The sequence below is a fragment of the Colletes latitarsis genome, chromosome 6 (genome assembly GCF_051014445.1).
Source record: "Colletes latitarsis isolate SP2378_abdomen chromosome 6, iyColLati1, whole genome shotgun sequence".
Lineage (NCBI taxonomy): Eukaryota > Metazoa > Arthropoda > Insecta > Hymenoptera > Colletidae > Colletes > Colletes latitarsis.
Window position 1 is genome coordinate 26,697,696 of NC_135139.1, and position 18,695 is coordinate 26,716,390.

General features: G+C 37.6%; 3 protein-coding genes and 1 pseudogene across 9 annotated transcripts; 3 read left to right on the forward strand and 1 right to left on the reverse strand.

The window, feature by feature from the left end:
- The first annotated feature begins 1,185 nt into the window (after nt 1-1,185).
- LOC143342496 (very-long-chain 3-oxoacyl-CoA reductase pseudogene) lies at nt 1,186-2,514 on the forward strand (annotated as a pseudogene).
- A 4,617-nt stretch (nt 2,515-7,131) lies between these two features.
- LOC143342812 (queuine tRNA-ribosyltransferase accessory subunit 2) lies at nt 7,132-8,895 on the forward strand. 2 transcript variants are annotated; one of them, XM_076767074.1, is made up of 6 exons: nt 7,132-7,433; nt 7,505-7,654; nt 7,739-8,203; nt 8,263-8,465; nt 8,518-8,655; nt 8,730-8,895. In XM_076767074.1, the coding sequence occupies exons 1-6, from the start codon at nt 7,317-7,319 to the stop codon at nt 8,893-8,895; spliced, it is 1,239 nt and encodes a 412-aa protein (XP_076623189.1). In that variant the 5' UTR covers nt 7,132-7,316. The 2 variants fall into 2 exon arrangements, with proteins under 2 accessions (XP_076623189.1, XP_076623190.1); XM_076767075.1 differs by having other exon boundaries at nt 7,137-7,433; nt 8,530-8,655.
- An 82-nt stretch (nt 8,896-8,977) lies between these two features.
- LOC143342813 (ZZ-type zinc finger-containing protein 3-like) lies at nt 8,978-11,275 on the reverse strand. Of its 3 annotated transcripts, none has more exons than XM_076767078.1 (6): nt 11,007-11,275; nt 10,042-10,193; nt 9,802-9,958; nt 9,504-9,745; nt 9,298-9,423; nt 8,978-9,229 (listed from the first exon to the last, which is right to left on the reverse strand). In XM_076767078.1, the coding sequence occupies exons 1-6, from the start codon at nt 11,140-11,142 to the stop codon at nt 8,978-8,980; spliced, it is 1,065 nt and encodes a 354-aa protein (XP_076623193.1). In that variant the 5' UTR covers nt 11,143-11,275. The 3 variants fall into 3 exon arrangements, with proteins under 3 accessions (XP_076623193.1, XP_076623192.1, XP_076623191.1); XM_076767077.1 differs by lacking the exon at nt 11,007-11,275 and adding an exon at nt 10,558-10,890 and having other exon boundaries at nt 10,042-10,491; XM_076767076.1 differs by lacking the exon at nt 11,007-11,275 and having other exon boundaries at nt 10,042-10,890.
- Nucleotides 11,276-11,409: 134 nt separating this feature from the next.
- Nucleotides 11,410-18,685, forward strand: LOC143342811 (b(0,+)-type amino acid transporter 1). Of its 4 annotated transcripts, none has more exons than XM_076767070.1 (4): nt 11,410-11,865; nt 11,951-12,507; nt 16,759-18,057; nt 18,145-18,685. In XM_076767070.1, the coding sequence occupies exons 2-4, from the start codon at nt 12,411-12,413 to the stop codon at nt 18,204-18,206; spliced, it is 1,458 nt and encodes a 485-aa protein (XP_076623185.1). In that variant the 5' UTR covers nt 11,410-11,865; nt 11,951-12,410; the 3' UTR covers nt 18,207-18,685. The 4 variants fall into 4 exon arrangements, with proteins under 4 accessions (XP_076623185.1, XP_076623186.1, XP_076623188.1 ...); XM_076767073.1 differs by lacking the exons at nt 11,410-11,865; nt 11,951-12,507 and adding exons at nt 12,516-12,704; nt 12,858-14,133; XM_076767071.1 differs by lacking the exon at nt 11,410-11,865 and having other exon boundaries at nt 11,948-12,507.
- The last annotated feature ends 10 nt before the right edge of the window (nt 18,686-18,695 follow it).

Sequence of the window (18,695 nt, forward strand, 5' to 3'; positions counted from 1 at the left end):
TGCTTATGCGGTATCAGAGGTGTTGTTGGTAGCGAGACCAACAAAATACGATAATATTTATCGTGTTCTATATTTTAAAAGAGAGTAACGATATGGTTTAACGAAACCGCAAATGACGCGTGACAAAAGAGAAGTAAAGACAATGAATGTATACAGACTGTATAAATCAAAACATCGCTGGCTGCTCCCTATCAGCTTATCTTTGAATGTGCGGCCGTTTGAATGATAACAACAATTTTGTAGCAATGACCGTGATAATAATTATAGAGATAATCATGCATTCCAGCACCTAGAGAGTAGGATAAAATGATAGGAACGTGTTGCATACTCTAATTGTTCGTATATTAAGTTGATGCAATTTTTACCGCTTATTCAGGCATATACACATAAAAATTATATCAGTCCGGGCATGATAGCCAATTCCGGTCTACTTCCTTCCTCGAATCGTGGAAATAATAGTTCCAAGTTACCTTCGATCGAAGACTGTTATTTTTATTTTATAAAATTAACTTGCAAAGTGTCCGAATATTTCTATGACCTTAGAATTGTCTATTTTTGCATTTCTCCTCCTAATATTTGCTAAATCGTAGGAGATAATAACTCGTTGCGCATCGTAAAAACATAAGATTTTGTATATTTACTCTGTAAGAGGTAAAAGGTATACAGGGTCTAAAAATATTCATTTTCCCCTATTCGTTTTCAACTATATGAAATATACAAATATACAAAGTGTTCTGTTATTTTACCCTCGCTGTATGTTTAGAAAAAAAGTCAAGTGCACCGAATGAATAGATATCAAGAAACCGGAAGTACGTTGATTCGAGTCTCGGACGGCCCAACAAAGCGGAATTTGAATTTTTATTATATCGATAGATATTGTGAAATAGATCTGCAACGCATTAGCCGATTGCAACTTGAATTGACTAATAACATCTGATAATTGATAAACGTTGACTCACGATTCGTGACAATTGTTTCTGACATTGAACCAATAGAATTGCACGCATTATATTCTTGTATTAAAAAATTGAAAAGCATAAGTAATGTCGTCTCTAAGGGTCATCTACCTTAAGTCCCTGCACAGAAGTATGGACACGGACACTTGGCCCAAGTCTGCGATAAAACTTGACACGATACGAGATGGTTTACCAAGATGACTTCTCGAGAAACAAAACGCGGGAAAACATATGTGTTTGCAACGATCCTGTTCGTTTCTGTTCGACTGTTTTCATACCCTTGAAATATGTCGTCCTTTCGACTGTCGTAGGCGTAGCACGCAAAGAATCCCTTTCCACGATTCTCCGACCGAAGCAACAAATTACGCGCAAACGATAAACGAGACCATCTGATTTATCGTAAAACGCGTTATCCTTTGACATGTGTTGAAGCGACGCCCTGGAAATTTCGCCAATCGTAAACGATGTTGGTTGAGAAAATAGGTTACGCAACGATCATATATTGGGGTTACAAACTGTCCCGAGACATAATATACAAACTGTATAAGAATTTTTTCACGACGTCGACCATCGATTTGTATTCGATGGGTAAATGGGCTGTTATCACCGGTTGTTCCCATGGTATAGGAAAAGCTTACGCAGAGGCACTCGCTAAAATAGGATTGAACGTGATCCTCGTAAGCCCGGACACCGAAAATTTGAAAAAGATCGCCAGTAACATCGAGATGATGTACAACGTAAAGACGAAAGTGATTAAACTAGATATCTCGGAAGGTTTAGAAACATATAAAGTGATTGAAAAAGAAATATTCGGTTTGGAAATCGGTGTGTTAATAAACAATCTCGGTATGTCGTATCCACATCCGGAATATTTCCTTGATCTGCCGCACAAAGAGAAGATCTACATGAGCATCGTGCACTGTAACGTCGTTATTGTTACAAATATGTGTCGTATTTTGTTACCACAAATGGTTGTCAGAGGAAAAGGAGTGATTGTGAATGTTGCCTCGGTGGTGGCCGTATTACCGAGTCCTCTTTTAACCGTGTTCGCAGCTACGAAAGCGTACATTGTGAAATTTACCAGAGATCTGCAGATTGAGTATGCGAGACACGGCATAATCGTGCAATGCTTATTACCTGGAACAGTCACGAATCATACAACAGACTCGCCGAGAGCAGGGTGGATGGTCCCGACGCCGGAAAAATACGTACAGAGCGCTATAAAAACAATAGGCAAAGAAAACGTGACAACAGGATTCTTGCATCACTCCATTCTGATCGGAATAATTAAATTCACTTACCGATTGTCGCCCAATTTCATTATCGTATGGATGATCAATATTATGGAAGGGAATCGGAATAATGCGCTACGTCGGTACATCGGATGATTTTTTACTAATATTTACACAGACGTAATTTAAAGAAGAACCTGAAAATTTCTTTGTACTTACAATATAATTATAGTAGCAACATACAGCTGTCTACGTAATTTCTTATTAATTTCGTTCAATTTTCTAGGAACTTATACCGAAATAGAAAATACCAGTACTATATTGAAACAAGTCCCTACTATTCTCTGTCGCTCTTCTAAATCTATTTCGAGATCATTTAAAAATCATCTTACACATCATTGTATTCGTCTTAACTTCTGCTGTTACATCACGATAATAAAAATGTGTAATCTCGTTCAAAAAAATATCGATGACCTTGAAATCTCGAAAAATATGACCCTGAGAAGAAAATGATTCACGTTATAATGTGTAGAGTTACAAAGACACCCTGTACACTATACGATCTGCAACTTCTACTTTACTATGAAACAAACAACACAACTTACGTACAATGCATTGCATACCATTGCCTAAATTTATTTGTTTTGAGCTTTAAAAAAAGTATTGAATTAATAATTATTTTATTATTTGAAGTAATTTGAATGCTTGTTGAATGTTTGAACTTAAGAATGGTAGTTATTGGTGAATTCTAACCCTAATGGAAAACTGATATAGCAGTTAATATGACATCAATAATTGTATTAACTTTCTATGCGTGACAATGATTTATATAATACTCTTATGTTTAAATAATTGAACAAAATGTGATAATTTATTTGTACGCGGAGATATGTTATAATAGCAAACAGAAGACTGAACTAGTAAGGATTAAGAAGTATAAATTTTTTGATTGGAAAACTCCAAGTATAGGTTGTGTCATACACTGATACACAAGGTATACGAGTAAACAGCTTTCACCTTGCGGACTTTCGTGGACCAATCTGACTGCCATACCGACTGAAAATTTCGAGGTGATTTTAGCGTCCTCTTCTCATGGATGACGGTCAGTTGAGAAACTATTCAATGAATTAGTGTTGATGGGCTGACAGCTGTAGTGTGTGTATAAATACATGTGAGTTGACTATGCAGGGATTGAAATTCATTTCTAAATCTGTTGGTAACTTTACGAATGACGCGAAAATGGTAATGGGGATTCGAGACCCCATAAAAATGGGCCGAAAAAATACATTGGGTGAAAGATCTGCTCGTATACCTCGTCTGAAACAATACTCTAGAATTTTTGATGAATCAATGAGAATCGAAACTAACCTAACGAAGAAGGTCTATATGTATTTATGATGACCTATGCAAGGCGGATTGCAGCCAATTTGCTAATTAATAATTGCATTACCCAGCTAAGAGCGATACGATTATTAATTAAACGGTAAATAATATTACCCAGGTCTCACCACGAGGAGGTTGCTGCGAATGGAGACCCACCCTCCATTAATTAAGGTCTTCTGTGACCAACGATCGTTGGTCCAAGAAGAAATAAACGAAAGTGCAACCAATGAAAGATGCACAACCAACGAACAGAGTTAAAAGAATTTATCTTCAAATAAAAATAATTTGCCTAACATAATGGTTAACCAAACACCTGCCCAACTATAAATCTAAATTCGTTTATTATATAAAGAAACAATTCTAAATTCGCAGCCATTAGCTCGGTGTCAGCCACGAAGAATAATTTTTCTATCGTGGGTGACACCGATTACCAGGTCTCACCACGTGGAGGTTGCTGCGAGTGGAGACCCGAAGGGAGATAGATGGAATCAAAGTTCCATCGATCTCCCTTTTACATTCTTACAAGCTAGATTACTAAACTAGAGAGATGGAAGGAAGCAATGCTCCTTCGATCTTCTAGTTTAGTTGTACCAAGTAATTGTTTCGTTTAAAATGGGATGAAGCTAAATTATGGGATACGCGACGCGATACGACGCGATGTCGATCAGCAATGATCGACGCAAAGAACGAGATGCGCGACACGCGAACCGAGTAACTGGTCAAAAGGGTCAACTCCGTTGCCTCTTGGCAAGTCCGATCGAAGGGGAAGGGAATCGACGCACCCGACACAGAGGTTCCCCATTTCTCCCAAGCGTCCTGTTGGGAGCCAACTGGACCCAACTCGGGACGTCTAACAGAGAGAGGGAGCGTGTGTCGGGGCTACCGTAGACAGGAACAGTCCCTGATCCCCTCTAAGGCCGAAATACCCTTTCCCTTGGATCGTCTCGCCAGAGGACGGCAACTGGCCCTTCGGACGAGCTAAACGGCCGATCACTTGCTTTCTACATCAAAGCAGTGGTGATCGGAACGAAAAACGAGGGAACGAGAAGCTAGTTGGTGAAAAATTACTTGATACATACGCGCGCGCGACGGGTCGTCGAAGCCTAAGACTAAATGTACCAAGTAATTATTTTATTGAAAAAGGAGTGAAGCTAAATTGTGGGATACGCGACGCGACGCGATGCTGAACCGTGCAGCAGATCCGAGGATCGAATCAACACTACCCTTGGTAGATTGATTTCTATTTCTAGAAATCGATCTATCATTGGCAGGCGACTAGATCTTTCGGACAAACTGAACGGCCGATCACATGTTTCGTTCGACGAAACAGTGGTGACCGAAGCAGGAAACGAGAAAACGAGTCGAGAGAAGCTACTTGTTAAATAATTACTTGGTAACATTGAGAGACGCATACGATAGGGACTTAAAATTAACGTCGAAGCTCAAGTCCAGTCAACTTGAAGCTAAAATTCGGACGATAGAAGGAAACAAAGTTCCTTGGACATGCTGATTTACCAAGCAATTATGTGGTTAAAAAGAGGGATGAAGCTAAATCGTGGGATACGCGACTCGACGCGACGCGATGCTGAACCGTGCAGCGGATCCGAGGATCGAACCTACTGCCCTTGCTAACTCGATCTCAACAAGAAAACAGACAACTGCAACCCCGAGTCGAGGTCTCCATTTCTCCAACGCAACCCGCCGGGAGCCCGAAGGACCCGACTTGGGCTGTCTGACAAAAGAGAGAGTACCTGAAACAGGGTCGACTTCCGCTGAAAGGTATGCGTTTCCGCAGAATACGGAAACTCCACACCTTCCAGCGAAGTGCCGTTTTCCCTCGATCAAGCTTACCAAGGGAAGACGATTAGATCTGTAGGACCAGATACACGGCCGATCACATGTTTCAATCGATGAAACAGCGGTGACCGAAGCTACGAACGAGGGAACGAGAAAACGAGAAGCTACTTATTGAATAATTGCTTGGTAAAACGCGAAAATATGTAGAATAAAGAAATCTTCGACGTTAATTTTAAGATTCGCGACAAAGCTTAAATCTAATTTACTTGGAATTAAATGTCCCTCGGCGGATGATTCCCTCGGCGGATGAATCCCTCGACGGATGACTCCCTCGGCGGATGAATCCCTCGGCGGTTGTGGCGTCTTCCCTCGATGTCCTTGGAATCGATCTGTAATAGATCTGACCTGGAACAGAAACTAATACTTGCATTAGTATCATATTAAGGAAAATTTAATAAACCCTATCCAATCCACCTGTGATTCGACAAGTGGAGAAATAATTTGTTCGGCTGATGTAAGAAATTCTGAAATATTCCTACATAGAATACACAAAATATTAATAAATAAAACAATGTCAGTCAAAATATATTAAATACACTCAGTAAAAACGACAGAACAATTTCACAAATAAAGTAAAAATAAAAATTCAGACTAATTGACAGACGATGCTGATGAACTTGGCTGACCAGTAAAAATGTACGAAATGAGAAACATCTTACCAAGTCAGATTCAACTAATACCACAAGTAGTGAAATCGACGAAGCAACTTTGCAAACAAAATCGAAATAAAAATTCGGATTAATCGACAAAGATAGACACGAGTTCAGGGAAGAATTGGAAACGGAAACAGTAAACGATTGAAAGAAATACCCCATAGAGAACCATTTTCTTTCAAAGTCACATATGGTCAAGTTAACGCAACAATTGTCAAAATAACAGAAGAATCAGTCGATAGAATATCTCATTGTATGTCGAAAATGGCGGATACGTCCACAGTAACGAAACAAAAACCGATAAATTCGATAAACCCAATTTTGCATAAAACCATAGTCAAAAATGAACGAACAAGCTTCAAATCAGAAAAATAAGAGAGAGAGGGGATATTTAAGCAAACCTGACCGTTGGTCAGCAACTGGTCACTATTGGTCACCGTACGCTCACCACTGGTCAACTGGTCAGTAGTGGTCAGCACTGGTCAGCACTGGTCAGTAGCGGTCAGCCCTGGTCCCCCTGGTCCTCCTGGTCGCCACTAGTCAGTCTAGGATGATCCCGAGGTACCCACCAAGCCAGGAGTTCCGCCACCCTTGGACCCCCCCCGCGAGACTGAGCCACGTAAGTCACCGCATGAGCCTTTAACGTGATGACGGAGGAGTGGGGAGAGCACAGCGTGTGTCAGCCATCTTTACGCGTCCGATGGACAAATTATTTCGCGAAAAATTATTATTTACGCATACTGATGGGCCCTTTCATTATTCATATACCACATATTGTTAAGAATTGTTTAAATTATTGCGTTGAAATGTTAAACAATGCCAAGTTTTATTTATAATTGTTTAATTTACACCATCGTCGAGTACGTACTCTGTATGGAGTTTACATGCAGCGATTGGTATTCTTGTAAAAAATTATTTTAATATTTGTTAAGATTTCTTATCGTACGAATCAATGATTAATATGATTACCATCGCGACATCGCGTTTTACGGACAAAAAGACAGATTTCTCCCGCATCACGAACGTCACTTAGTCACATTTCTAAATCTGTTGGTAACGTTGCGAGTATCACGGAAATGGTAATGGGGCTCTAGAGAGCCAGAGAATCGGGCCGAAAAAATATATTAGGTGATAGGTCTACTCGTATACATCGTCTGTGCTTTCAACCATTTGAATATTAGTAAGGTTATGTTTAACAATAAAGTTCAATTTTTGTTGATTATTGTTGAATCAGTATGAAATTTGTTACTAATTCGATTCAATCTTGTACCGCCCGCATTGGAACTTTAACGGAATTTGAAAGAATTCCTGATGTTAGTTTTGAAACTCCTCTTGTTCTTATTTATACGAAGGTAACATTTGATAATTGAACGACATGTGTACTTAAAGCAATGCTACAATTAAAATTGCGTGTTTTTCTTAGAGTGGTTGTGTACCTCATTTAACTAAAGACGTTCTTAAAATGGTCACCTCAAATCCACACATATTATCTGTATCACTTGCTTCTACAATATCAATTGTTGAATCAGTCAAAGATACTAATTCTAATTTAGCAAATTTTATTTGTATGAAGGTATAATATAATTACGCCATTTTTAATTTTCTAAAATAGTTTTCTTGTGCATTTAATTTAAATTTATGAATATTTATATTTTAGGAATATATAAATTTTCTTACAATACATGACACAGCCCAACCTACACCTTCAGGTTTTCAGAAACTTGATTCCATCTCTTTATGGGCAAGAAATGGAAGACAAGTATTAACAGCTGATAAATACATGGATATTATTGAAACATTTAAACCAGATTTTTATGTTGCATTATGCGATGGAGATACTAATATTGACAGTAAGAAAAAACGAACTAAAAAGGCTGCACAACGTAGTAAGACATTGTTTGAACAGTGTCTAGCTAGGCATACCAAATCTGAAACCTTAAAATCAGTAGGCATATTAGGTGCAATCGAAGGTGGTTATGATATAGAGACCAGAACAATGTCTATAAATGATTTAAAAGATAAACCAATAATAGGATATGTGATAGATGGATTGCATAATAATGGACCAAATGTGCAAAACATTTCGTTAGAGCAAATTAAAGAAATAATGAAACATACTGCTGTAAGTAAAGAAATCCTTGTTATGTATGAATATTTTCTCATTAATTACAATTATTTCAGAGTCTTTTACCCATTGAAAAACTTAAAGTATCTTTGGGATGTTGGAATCCACTTACAGTATTAGATCTTATCGAATTAGGTGTAGATATATTTGATACATCATATCCATACATAGCTGTAGAGAATTCAGAGGGTTTAACTTTTTTGTGCGACCACGCTACTTGTAATAACGTGGCACATGTGATAGGGCTTGCAGAGAAGAGGTAATATAAAATATAATTAAATTTATAACTCTTGCATTTTTGTACTAATTAGTTTTTATGACAGATACGAAGACGATTTCTCTCCAATATGCTCCTATTGCGAATGTCTTGCATGTAAAAATCATACTAGGGCGTACATACACCATTTACATAATACCAAAGAAATGCTTTGCACAATACTGTTGATGATGTAAATATCACTCGCATAATTACGTAATTTGTTAATATTACATTATTTATTCTTATATCGAATTCAATTTTCAGACACAATATTCATCATTATCTCGAATTTTTTAAAGCTATTCGGGAAAATATACGAAACAATACTTTTGATCAGTATAAGAAAACAATTACTTTAAAATTTCCAAAGAGGAATGTCGTTGATACAAATTCCACAGATGTAGAAGATGTGAAATCTACAGATACATAATACGTTCTTAGAAAAGTATTATAAATTTATTATTTACTTATTTCCAGACCCTAGTTTTACAAACAGAATAAAACAGTAACAATTATTCAGGTAAAAAGTTAGGGTCCAAATAATTGTAAGAAGAATTATTAAAACTTTGTGGAAAATAATCTAAATCGTAGTTTCTAGAATATTGTGGTGGTTTTATAGGAATTAGTCTATGTAATGCATTATGAACTGGGTTATCAGTTTCTAATTGCGCGACCGCACAATCACCACAAATATCAGTTCCATCGAGACATTCTATACAATGCCATCTTGTACCTGTTAAAGGTTCTTCACCACAGATTGAACACTATAAGGAGAGAATTATTAAATTTATATATATGTTTTTGATACTCTATCAAAAATAAAATGTAGTACCTTGTATCCAATATGTTTATATTCGGGAGAAGAATTATGTTCTTTTTCGGCTTTCACTTGTCTTAATAATTCTATATGCCTTAATTCAGGATTATCATCGATAATACTATTTCCAGCATCATCTTCCTGGAAACGTAAAAGTGTAAGACAAATAATAATGCAAATTATAATTTTAATTGGGAAATAAAATAAAATTAAATACGTACAGATTCTTCTGTAACTGGTAGATCTTTACTTTCATCAGGCATGGTAAAAGACATATCCTGATGTGGAAAGAACGTAGAACGTCTGAATAATGAGTAATTACTTCGTTGGTGTCTATGACCTATTCCTCTTTTAGCATCCAATTTTACTTTGGGGCCTCTACCAGGTATAGGTAGTCCAGCTCTTAAGAGTTTGATAAAATATTTCTGAACTCTGCTAGAAACTTGTTTCGGAGTCCTATTGCCTAGGAAACAAGTAAGAGTCAAAGCTTAGAAGGAAACTAATTAATCTATAACATACCTAAAGCATTAGCTATTTTGGTCCACCGTCTCATTTCTACTTCTTCTGGTGGATACTCGATCAAAAGTTCTTCCAATCTCCTCTGTTCTTCCACTGTCCACAGCTGATTGAAGGTTTCTGGCTTACTTTCATCGAAAGCACGTCCACGTACTAAAATCTAAATGTTTCCAGTATATAAATTAATGTATATGTATGTAGAAATTGAAAAATTTCAAACAATATGTATGAAGTTTAACGTGCCTTTCCATTTTCTTGTTCTGTTTTTGTTTGCATATGAGGTAATACGTGTCCGTGTCTCGTTTGTGGCCTCATACGCATATCGGGTATAGCTATGTTGTATTGAGTCCAGTCGATATAAGGAATCTCCGCAATTTTTTGCGGTCCTGGTAACTCTGGAAGTTCACCATTTTGTATTTGAGCCACAAAAGATATTGGATCCTTCAATGCTTTCGAGCGGATTAATAAAAGCTTATCTAAATCCTCTATGGCTTGAACGCGTTGCGCTTCGAGAATTACAATCGTTTTCAAAAGTGTAGTGTAATCTTTGTTTCCCTTTAGCGCTAAGTGATCGGATTCGAAGTAAAATTCATTCGGTTCCGCGTCTTGACACTTTTTCTCTGTATCTTCCATTGCTAATCAACGTTTAGCGTACTTGACAGGTTATACGCGTGTCCGGTGTAACACCTTAACCTAAATTATTTATCAAAATAAAGTGACCGAAGCGTAAAATGAGCTATCATAACAGACTTGACATACATTCGTTCATTCTCATAACCAGTGAATTTTTTGTACCCAGCGGAAAGTCAATTCCGAACACAAACAATCGAGGGAACATTTTCACGACGTCGCGTCGTTTAAAAACGCCTACCCTCCACTGGAAAGCGCAAAGCACATGTGTGGACAAAAATATTATCTCAATTGTGATAAAGCAAGTATTACATCGCGCATTCCACTTAAGGTCTTATTTGCGATCGTAATCCTAATTTAATTACAACATTCTTAAGTGTTTTCCTATCACAACGTTTAATAGATACGCTTAAGCCAGAAACGTTAGTTGCAATTAAATGTAACAGCAAATGGAAGGAACTGCGATAATCCATCAAATTGTAAATGTATGCTTTCGGTTCAAAGATAACGTTAAGGAAACATTGTGCCTCGTGTAATTAGAAATATACGATATAATCGTTATGTTCTGTAAAATTTGCCGTATCTTCGGTCCATGCAAGTATTGCTTCGATAATGCAGCATGACGCGTATTGTTTCGACGAAAAATGTTTGTCCAGTTATTAAATCATAGGCGAAAGGGCACGAAAATACGGAATAGATATTCTTCCCCATCATGTCACTGTTACTTCACGGAGATCCTAGTGTATTATCTTATCGAATATAACATTCTCTGTGACAAGACCTCGTAAGATACTCAAAAATTCGACAGATTATTTGGGAGGTGACTCACGGGCGGTCCGGCCCGGTTTCCAGCACTCGCGGGTACGTGAATTCGCGCAAACACTTTTTTTAAAGTTCATTAACTACGCGCAGTTATTCATCAGCTACAAGAGGGGCGACATCGTGATCGTGCAAGCTCAGACGAGACATTTACCTTAACCATTTTCACGCGCGTCTTCGAATAAGAGTTGAACATCAAGCGACAGATCTTCCTCTCAACTAATTTAAACATTTAATCGTCAAAATGAATCGCGATTAACGTTAATCGATTATTAAAATCAAACGTTCTCGACGATCGATGATTAAATAAATCGTTGGTCTGTCACTACCATCGTCGATCGATTCATCAGTGATAATCGAGAGCTTAATATGTCTGAACGATATAACTATCTAAAAATATATCGACTTATGATATACTAAGAATATATATATTTCAACGTTTATTTTGATGGTCGAGAAAATTATAAAATAATAGAATATTTAATCTCCGATAACTCGAACGCACCGAGCGATAACAAATAACGAATGAGAATAAAATATTCTCAAAGATATTTTATATAACTTTATTATCATTTTTTTAGATTTCAAAATAAGTTTCTAGGAATACATTCTTAAATGGTAAGTACAAGTTTTCGACTCGACACCATCGGAATATCGATTAATTTGATGATAAATAGTCGATTACGGATTGTTTTAATTGCAGCCGTGGATCGTTACCTCGTTTAAAATTTGTTCAGTGGTGATTTGGACGGGGCGCCTTTCGTAATTTCGTTAACGATGGCTACCGATCGTCGAAGATATCGGGACCGTGGCGAGGGTATGGAAGTAGTCGGTACTCTTATCAGGGGAACCATCGTGCGTCTGTAAAAATAAGCGACTAGCTGACCCGTCAATACTTCAGTCTCGTTCTGGACATCTTCCGATAACGTCACACACTGTCTTCGATCTGGCTCGAGGGCACGAGGAAGCCAACCGATTTGTCGTGTCTCCGTTGCGCGGATTGAACGCAGAGCCAGCCGATCGAAGACAGACTATATCGGCGTGAGGTTCGCGCGATGGGCCTTTGAATTTTAAAATTACACGCATCGGTTCCGTTAATAAATTGTCTAATATACGTGGCAATCGGTGTTCGTTGTTAAGTGTCCAGTCGAACTGCGCCCGAAATGGGGCACGTCGAGGATCAAGAAGGCGGGAAGATCGGTCTGAAGCGTGAGCTCGGCCTCTTCAGCGCAGTGAGCATTATACTGGCTGTCATGATCGGTATGAAAACAGCGAACGTGCTTTCCTGAGATTTTTCAGTTTTTGCAGATTCAGGAATTTCCAAATCTTGCTTTCATCTTATGCTGCGAGAAGATTCCGGGAATCTCGTTTAAAAATTCCGATATTGACATAATAATTTAAATAAATGTTCAGGACAATCCAGAATCAGAAGTTATGGAAATTTCACTCGGCAATCAGTGTGTCAATGATAAAAGTAATCTTGTAAATAGACAATTTTCTCGAATTACGTTATTATTTTATTATTTAAAAATTACGCACACTTATACATATGTAGTTGTTTGTTTGCTAACACATCAAAAACTAATGTATCTTCTTATTTATGTTCTTAGTTGTTAGCTTCCATTGCCGAAGAAGACTAAAAGCTTAAATGCTTGGAAATTGTTTCATAAATAAAAGAAGAAAGTTTAAGAAGACTCTAATTACAAAATTATTTTTATTTAATATTTAACTTATCGATTCTGTTGGAACATAATGAGACATTGTTTTCATCTTCTGTTAATTGCTAATCAATTAACGTTTTTACCGTAGAATCTTGCTATGTGTATAAGCATCTTAACTAGTTATACGTATATGTAATGTTTTCTAAAATTTTCCGAAAATGTTAGAAAATTATAAAGAGGAGCAACAAAACTAACTATAGTGTATTCAAGCGCTGTTAAATGGACACTTTCTCTTTCAACTGAAAGAATTTCTGCAATGATGATGAAAATTCCTAAGAGTCATTTGGAAGAAAATGCATGGAAATTTGTAAATTTATGTCTTGTTGATAATACTCGGAACGCTTATGGGCTATTAATCTGTTTATCATATTTAAAATTAATATTTTTGCGTATCTAATTGATACAATATTATGTAAAAAATATGCAGTTTATGGTTTATACTTGTCCATTAGCTATCGAAAAAATAATGACCAATGCTTGAAAATACAATTGTCATAATTTAGTCATATATTCCATTCTATAATTTCTCGCAATCTTAATGGCATACTTGACATAATGGAAGGTTACAAATACGTATCGCATTATCGATGTTGCACTTACATAACGAAAGTGTGATAATTCTTTCGCTGCATAACGTTCGAACGGTGAACTTGCGACGTCAGTGGGATTTCTTAAACAAATTCTGACACGAATGCAATTGGACGAATGGAAAAATGTTATCTATTGTTCGACGTGGAAGGCACTTGATCGTCGGTGTTACACGTTGGCCGTTCGACGTGTCACAAGTCAAAAGGTTTCGCTCCGTGCAATACAACAGAGTGAAGCTTTTGGCTTATAACATGTCCAATTGATGTAAATGTCACGCGGTGAAATTACGTGTGCGACGTGCAAAAGCAATTATTTAGTTTAACGCACGCACGTTGTCGCTTCGGTAAAATTACCGCCGTCACGTTCTCGCCGATGATAGTCAATATCGGATTGCTATAACTCCGTTTCAGACAGTAGTAACAGGACAAGACTGTCTAATTTTAATCATCTGTACATCGAAGAACGGATAATATGTTCGCGCCAGCTTCTGAAAATATTTAATTTCTTTTTCTTTTTGTCAATACTCGATACGATCGATATAATATCACGAAATGTTCTGTGTACATATTGATGCTCCGTAAGTTACATACTCGACGCAGATAACGTTTCTTTAGTAGCTGTATTTATCTTTCGACGATTAGTTTAAATGGTTGAATGTAATAAATAATAAGAATCGGAAGCAACGGTGTTATACACAGTGTTACGTATAATTTCAATATTCGATGATATAACCATTTTGTTTTGAAACATATTTAGTCATATCCGATGTTAATTTTCTTAAGCAATACGAGAGACTTGTGCGGTCTCGATCTTCTCTTAATTTTTTTAAAGATCTTTCTTGGAGTTGACAGGCGTCATTCTGATCTTACAATCCTCTTAATAGGATTTAGATTTAACGTTACGGAGTAGGTCGTAAAGCTTTCAAGCAATTGTATAGTAAATATTCGTGTACTATAAAGATGATCCATAAGTGGTCGAAAACGTTTATGGAGGAAATTTAATGTTAATGTCATCGAAGATACGTGTATGCTTGCAAGGCCTACCTTCGATTGTATATTTTACAATAAATTTAAATATTTGTTCTTACGATATAAGAAACTACAGAGATGATTTTATACTTTGTTCGGACGACTGAATTTTCCAAAGAATTTCATTTGAAGAAGAATGGCGGAATGGTGTAATTTCTACAGACGAAAATAAATTTCACATTTTTTAATCAAAAAAATTTCGATGATTAAGAAATGGATATATCTAGGAAAGAAAGGGTGTAAATGCACCCTTGCACCCCTACTGGGTGCGCCACTGGCGGTTATGATATTTGAAAAGCCGTAGAGAACCATTGTTCCACATCAGCATCGTGTGTTTAAAAGCAGTTAACAGTAATTGCGTAATTGTGTGGATCCGAATAAGGTTCGGCTTTATAGTAATAACGATGTGGTCCGTCTTCCTTAATAGCGATTCAAAGGGTTCCCTCGTTATTTCTCACGGTACTTGTGCGACTACAGAGAATTCCTTTCAAGTACTTGCGCGTTCCTCTCAGTAACATAGTGCGACAAATTTCATTTAACAATTATCGAATGATTCCTTTTGATCGCGGAACGACACAGTTTTTAAATAATCCGTGTTATCGTTATCGTTGTATCTTGCGCATATTCTTCGTTTGATTACACTGCTTAAAATAATTAAGAGATTGTCTAATCCAGCGATTACGTAGCTTAACAAGGTATTCGATATTTTAAACACGTTTTAAAGAAATATGGCGGCACTTACTAGTTACTGATGAAGTTTTAGAAATATCACTTCCAACTACTCAATGGTCGCACTCGAGATAACTCAAGCATAATAGTTCTTTCATAAAATGAAAGAAGGAGTATAATATTTAGAGCAGAGTTGCATATTTTAGAAAAAATCCTCGCCAGAAAAACAGCTATATCTTTGGACGATATTTTAATTAAGATATTCGAAACCAATAACGCGTTATCTGTAAATTATTTAGTTACTGGAATATCTATAATCGAGAAACTAGGATTCGAATGTATTTCGAGTTCATGATTCAAGAGCGTATTTCAGCCCCGCTACTTTATCTCGAACAGTACGATACATACGTACAATTTGACGAGGCTTTTCAAACAACATCTGGATTTCCCTGGTATATTCCAACTAATCTGGTTCGATCGAGCTTATTGGGAATTAGAAAAAAAAAAAATACTTTCTCGTAATGATGTTCGTATCCTTTTTCGATAATTTCGACGCGTAACGATCGCTCGTGCAACGTGCGTTGTACCTTTCGAGATAAAGAATAAAAACCTGACGTAATATTTCGGTAATTATGCAAACCAGCTTGACACGATTACGAATTAAAAGGGTTAATCAAGGTTAATCAATGACCCACGCGCTCGAGTATTACGAGACATCCTTCTGAAGTATATCTGACCGATTTTAATCAAACTTCGCAGTCTAACGGATGTATTGTGTTGCATATTTATCTACGAACTTTGATATTACGGCAAACGATCAAAACACCCGAGGCTTTGATAATTCCAAATAATTTATATCGCTAGATTTTCGAAAGCTAAGAACAGATAACGTCGAGTGTTCTTCAAAGTATTCTGAAATACATCGTGAAATAACAATTAAATTTTTAAGGAAAATAACATTTCCGAACACCATCGATACCGGTGAAATATGCGTTGAGCAACGTGTTTTGCGTCAATCATACTGCAGAATAAGTCAGTTACGGCAGAATTTCTCAATTTAAATTTGTTACTATTTAGTTTTGTCGATTCAGCAACACCGAGAATCGACTGTTGTAAAATTAAATGTCGAACCCGCGTACAAAATTACGAAATATCCTCTTTTTGAAATTGTTTGAACAGCATGTATTATTGTAACGGTAAAGGAGAGACCATAATTGGCCATTTTGTAGATCATAAGGTACTTGCGATCAAACGGCAATCTCTTTATTTCTGTCTTTCTCTTTTTTCTCATACTGACCTCATTTTGTATAAAATCTAAAGACGTTTCGATCGATGATTTTCCATTTGCAAACATTGCTGCAACAAACGTTGCGAAACGTGAAGCGATAAGAAAGAATAGCAAATAGCAAATCGCGATCCAAGCAATCTTGTTTGTTGACCCTTCGACTGTGAAAGGTGTAGATACAATACTCACATGTCCATTAATCGACATGTACGTGTTCCAGGTTCCGGAATCTTCGTGTCCCCCACGAGCGCCCTCGAAAGATCAGGTTCCATAGGTTTCTGTCTACTGATTTGGACGAGTTGCGGCTTACTTTCTTTATTGGGAGCTTTAGCCTTCGCCGAATTGAGTACGGTGGTACCGCGATCCGGGGCCGAGTATGCTTACTTCGTCGAGGCGTTTACACCCCTGCACCGATACGCCGGTCAGATACCAGCTTTCATCTGCTCCTGGGTTTACGTGGTCCTGCTGAGACCAGCGGAAGTGGCGGTGGTCATGCTGACGTTCGCTGAATACAGCGTACAACCATTCTCTGGCTACCTGGCCGATCTTCCCGAGGCGTCTATGCAACGGCTGAAGAAGATCATAGCCATCTTGGCGCTCGGATTGATCACGTACATAAACCTGACCAGCGTGAAGCTGTACGTCAAGGTCCAAAATGTGTTCACGGTGTGCAAGGTGGTCGCCTGCATAGTCGTGATCGCTGGTGGAATATGGTGGCTGGGCACAGGACACACTAAACTGCTGGATAATCCATTCCGCGGCAGCAGCACATCCGCCGGCGACGTGGCGTTGGCCTTCTACAGTGGATTGTGGGCCTACGACGGATGGACGTCCGCGGCGATCGTCACCGAAGAGATTCAAAAACCTGAAATCAATATACTCAGGAGTATTCTGATAGCAGTGCCGCTGATCACGGTTCTTTACGTATCGATGAACTTGATGTACATGGCTGCGCTGACGATGCCGGAAATGGTTAGCGCGCCGGCTGTCGCGGTCCTCTGGGCGGACAGAGTCCTGCCATCCTGGTTGGGTTTCGCGATTCCTCTCGGCGTCGCCTTGTCCACCTTCGGATGCAGCCTCAGCATTCAATTTGGTGTGTCCAGACTCTGCTACGTCGCCGGCGGGGAGGGTCACGTGCCTCGAGTGTTCAGTTTCGTCCACATGGAAAAGATGACGCCCGCCGCGGCCGTCGCGTTCCAAGGATTGCTTTCCTTGGTTTGTTTGCTCCTCGGAAATATAATCGCGCTCATCGAATTCGCGAGCTTCTTGACTTGGGTATTTTATGGACTCGCGATGGTATCGCTGTTGATCATGAGAAGGACCAAACCGGAAGCGCCCAGACCGTACAGAGTGCCGACCGTAATACCTTGGCTGGTATTGTGCGTCTCTATTTTTCTAGCCGTAATACCGATTATACACGAACCAACGCCCAAATATCTCTTCGCGCTACTCTTTATTCTCTTTGGTCTCGTGATCTATCACGTATACGTGTACAAAAAGATCCAGAATACATTGGCAGGTGAGCACGATGATCTTTTACGAAATTATTTACAATAACGGGGACCTTACCCTGATTTTAACATGTCGTTTCTCCTTTTATTTCCAGAGAAAATCACGTACCTGATCCAAGCCTTATGCTTAGTTGTTGCTCCAGATAAAAAAGACTGATGAAATATAATTTTATACTTCGTATTTAAATGTACATAACGGAATACCGTCAATTTACATTATATGAGGATGGTGCGTATCAATTCAAGTTATAATACGCGCATGGATTTATCTATGGATACGTTTAATAATTGAAAATTATTATTAAAACTGTATCAGACTTTCAGCCTTTTATATGATAAATATAATAGACGCGTTCTATCATATAATATCAAATAACATTTTTATTAATTTTATATTTTTCAATAAAACAATCTCTGTATTTTTATAAAACACAGTAATTAATTCAAATGTATAACATTTTTTGTTTATATTGTGCAGTATTGTAAATGTCTCGTAAAGTTACCATGAAAACGTTTAGAGATATAATAAATATTAAATATATTACAGAATTTAATATATAATAAATGTAAAATATAATTTACAGAAATGTCAAATATCTATTATATCTGTACATAAATATATTTTAAATATCATAATATTGTAATA

Coding starts and splice junctions, on each gene's coding strand:
- LOC143342813 (XM_076767077.1), bottom strand. CDS start 10,431: ATGGAAGATACAGAGAAAAAGTGTCAAGACGCGGAACCGAATGAATTT. Junction 9,424..9,503: donor TACCAGTTACAGAAGAATCT/GTACGTATTTAA, acceptor TTACGTTTCCAG/GAAGATGATGCTGGAAATAG. Junction 9,230..9,297: donor ATAAACATATTGGATACAAG/GTACTACATTTT, acceptor CTCTCCTTATAG/TGTTCAATCTGTGGTGAAGA.
- LOC143342811 (XM_076767070.1), top strand. CDS start 12,411: ATGGGGCACGTCGAGGATCAAGAAGGCGGGAAGATCGGTCTGAAGCGT. Junction 12,508..16,758: donor TATACTGGCTGTCATGATCG/GTATGAAAACAG, acceptor TACGTGTTCCAG/GTTCCGGAATCTTCGTGTCC. Junction 18,058..18,144: donor GATCCAGAATACATTGGCAG/GTGAGCACGATG, acceptor TTTTATTTCCAG/AGAAAATCACGTACCTGATC.
- LOC143342812 (XM_076767074.1), top strand. CDS start 7,317: ATGAAATTTGTTACTAATTCGATTCAATCTTGTACCGCCCGCATTGGA. Junction 8,204..8,262: donor AAATAATGAAACATACTGCT/GTAAGTAAAGAA, acceptor CAATTATTTCAG/AGTCTTTTACCCATTGAAAA. Junction 8,466..8,517: donor ATAGGGCTTGCAGAGAAGAG/GTAATATAAAAT, acceptor TGTACTAATTAG/TTTTTATGACAGATACGAAG.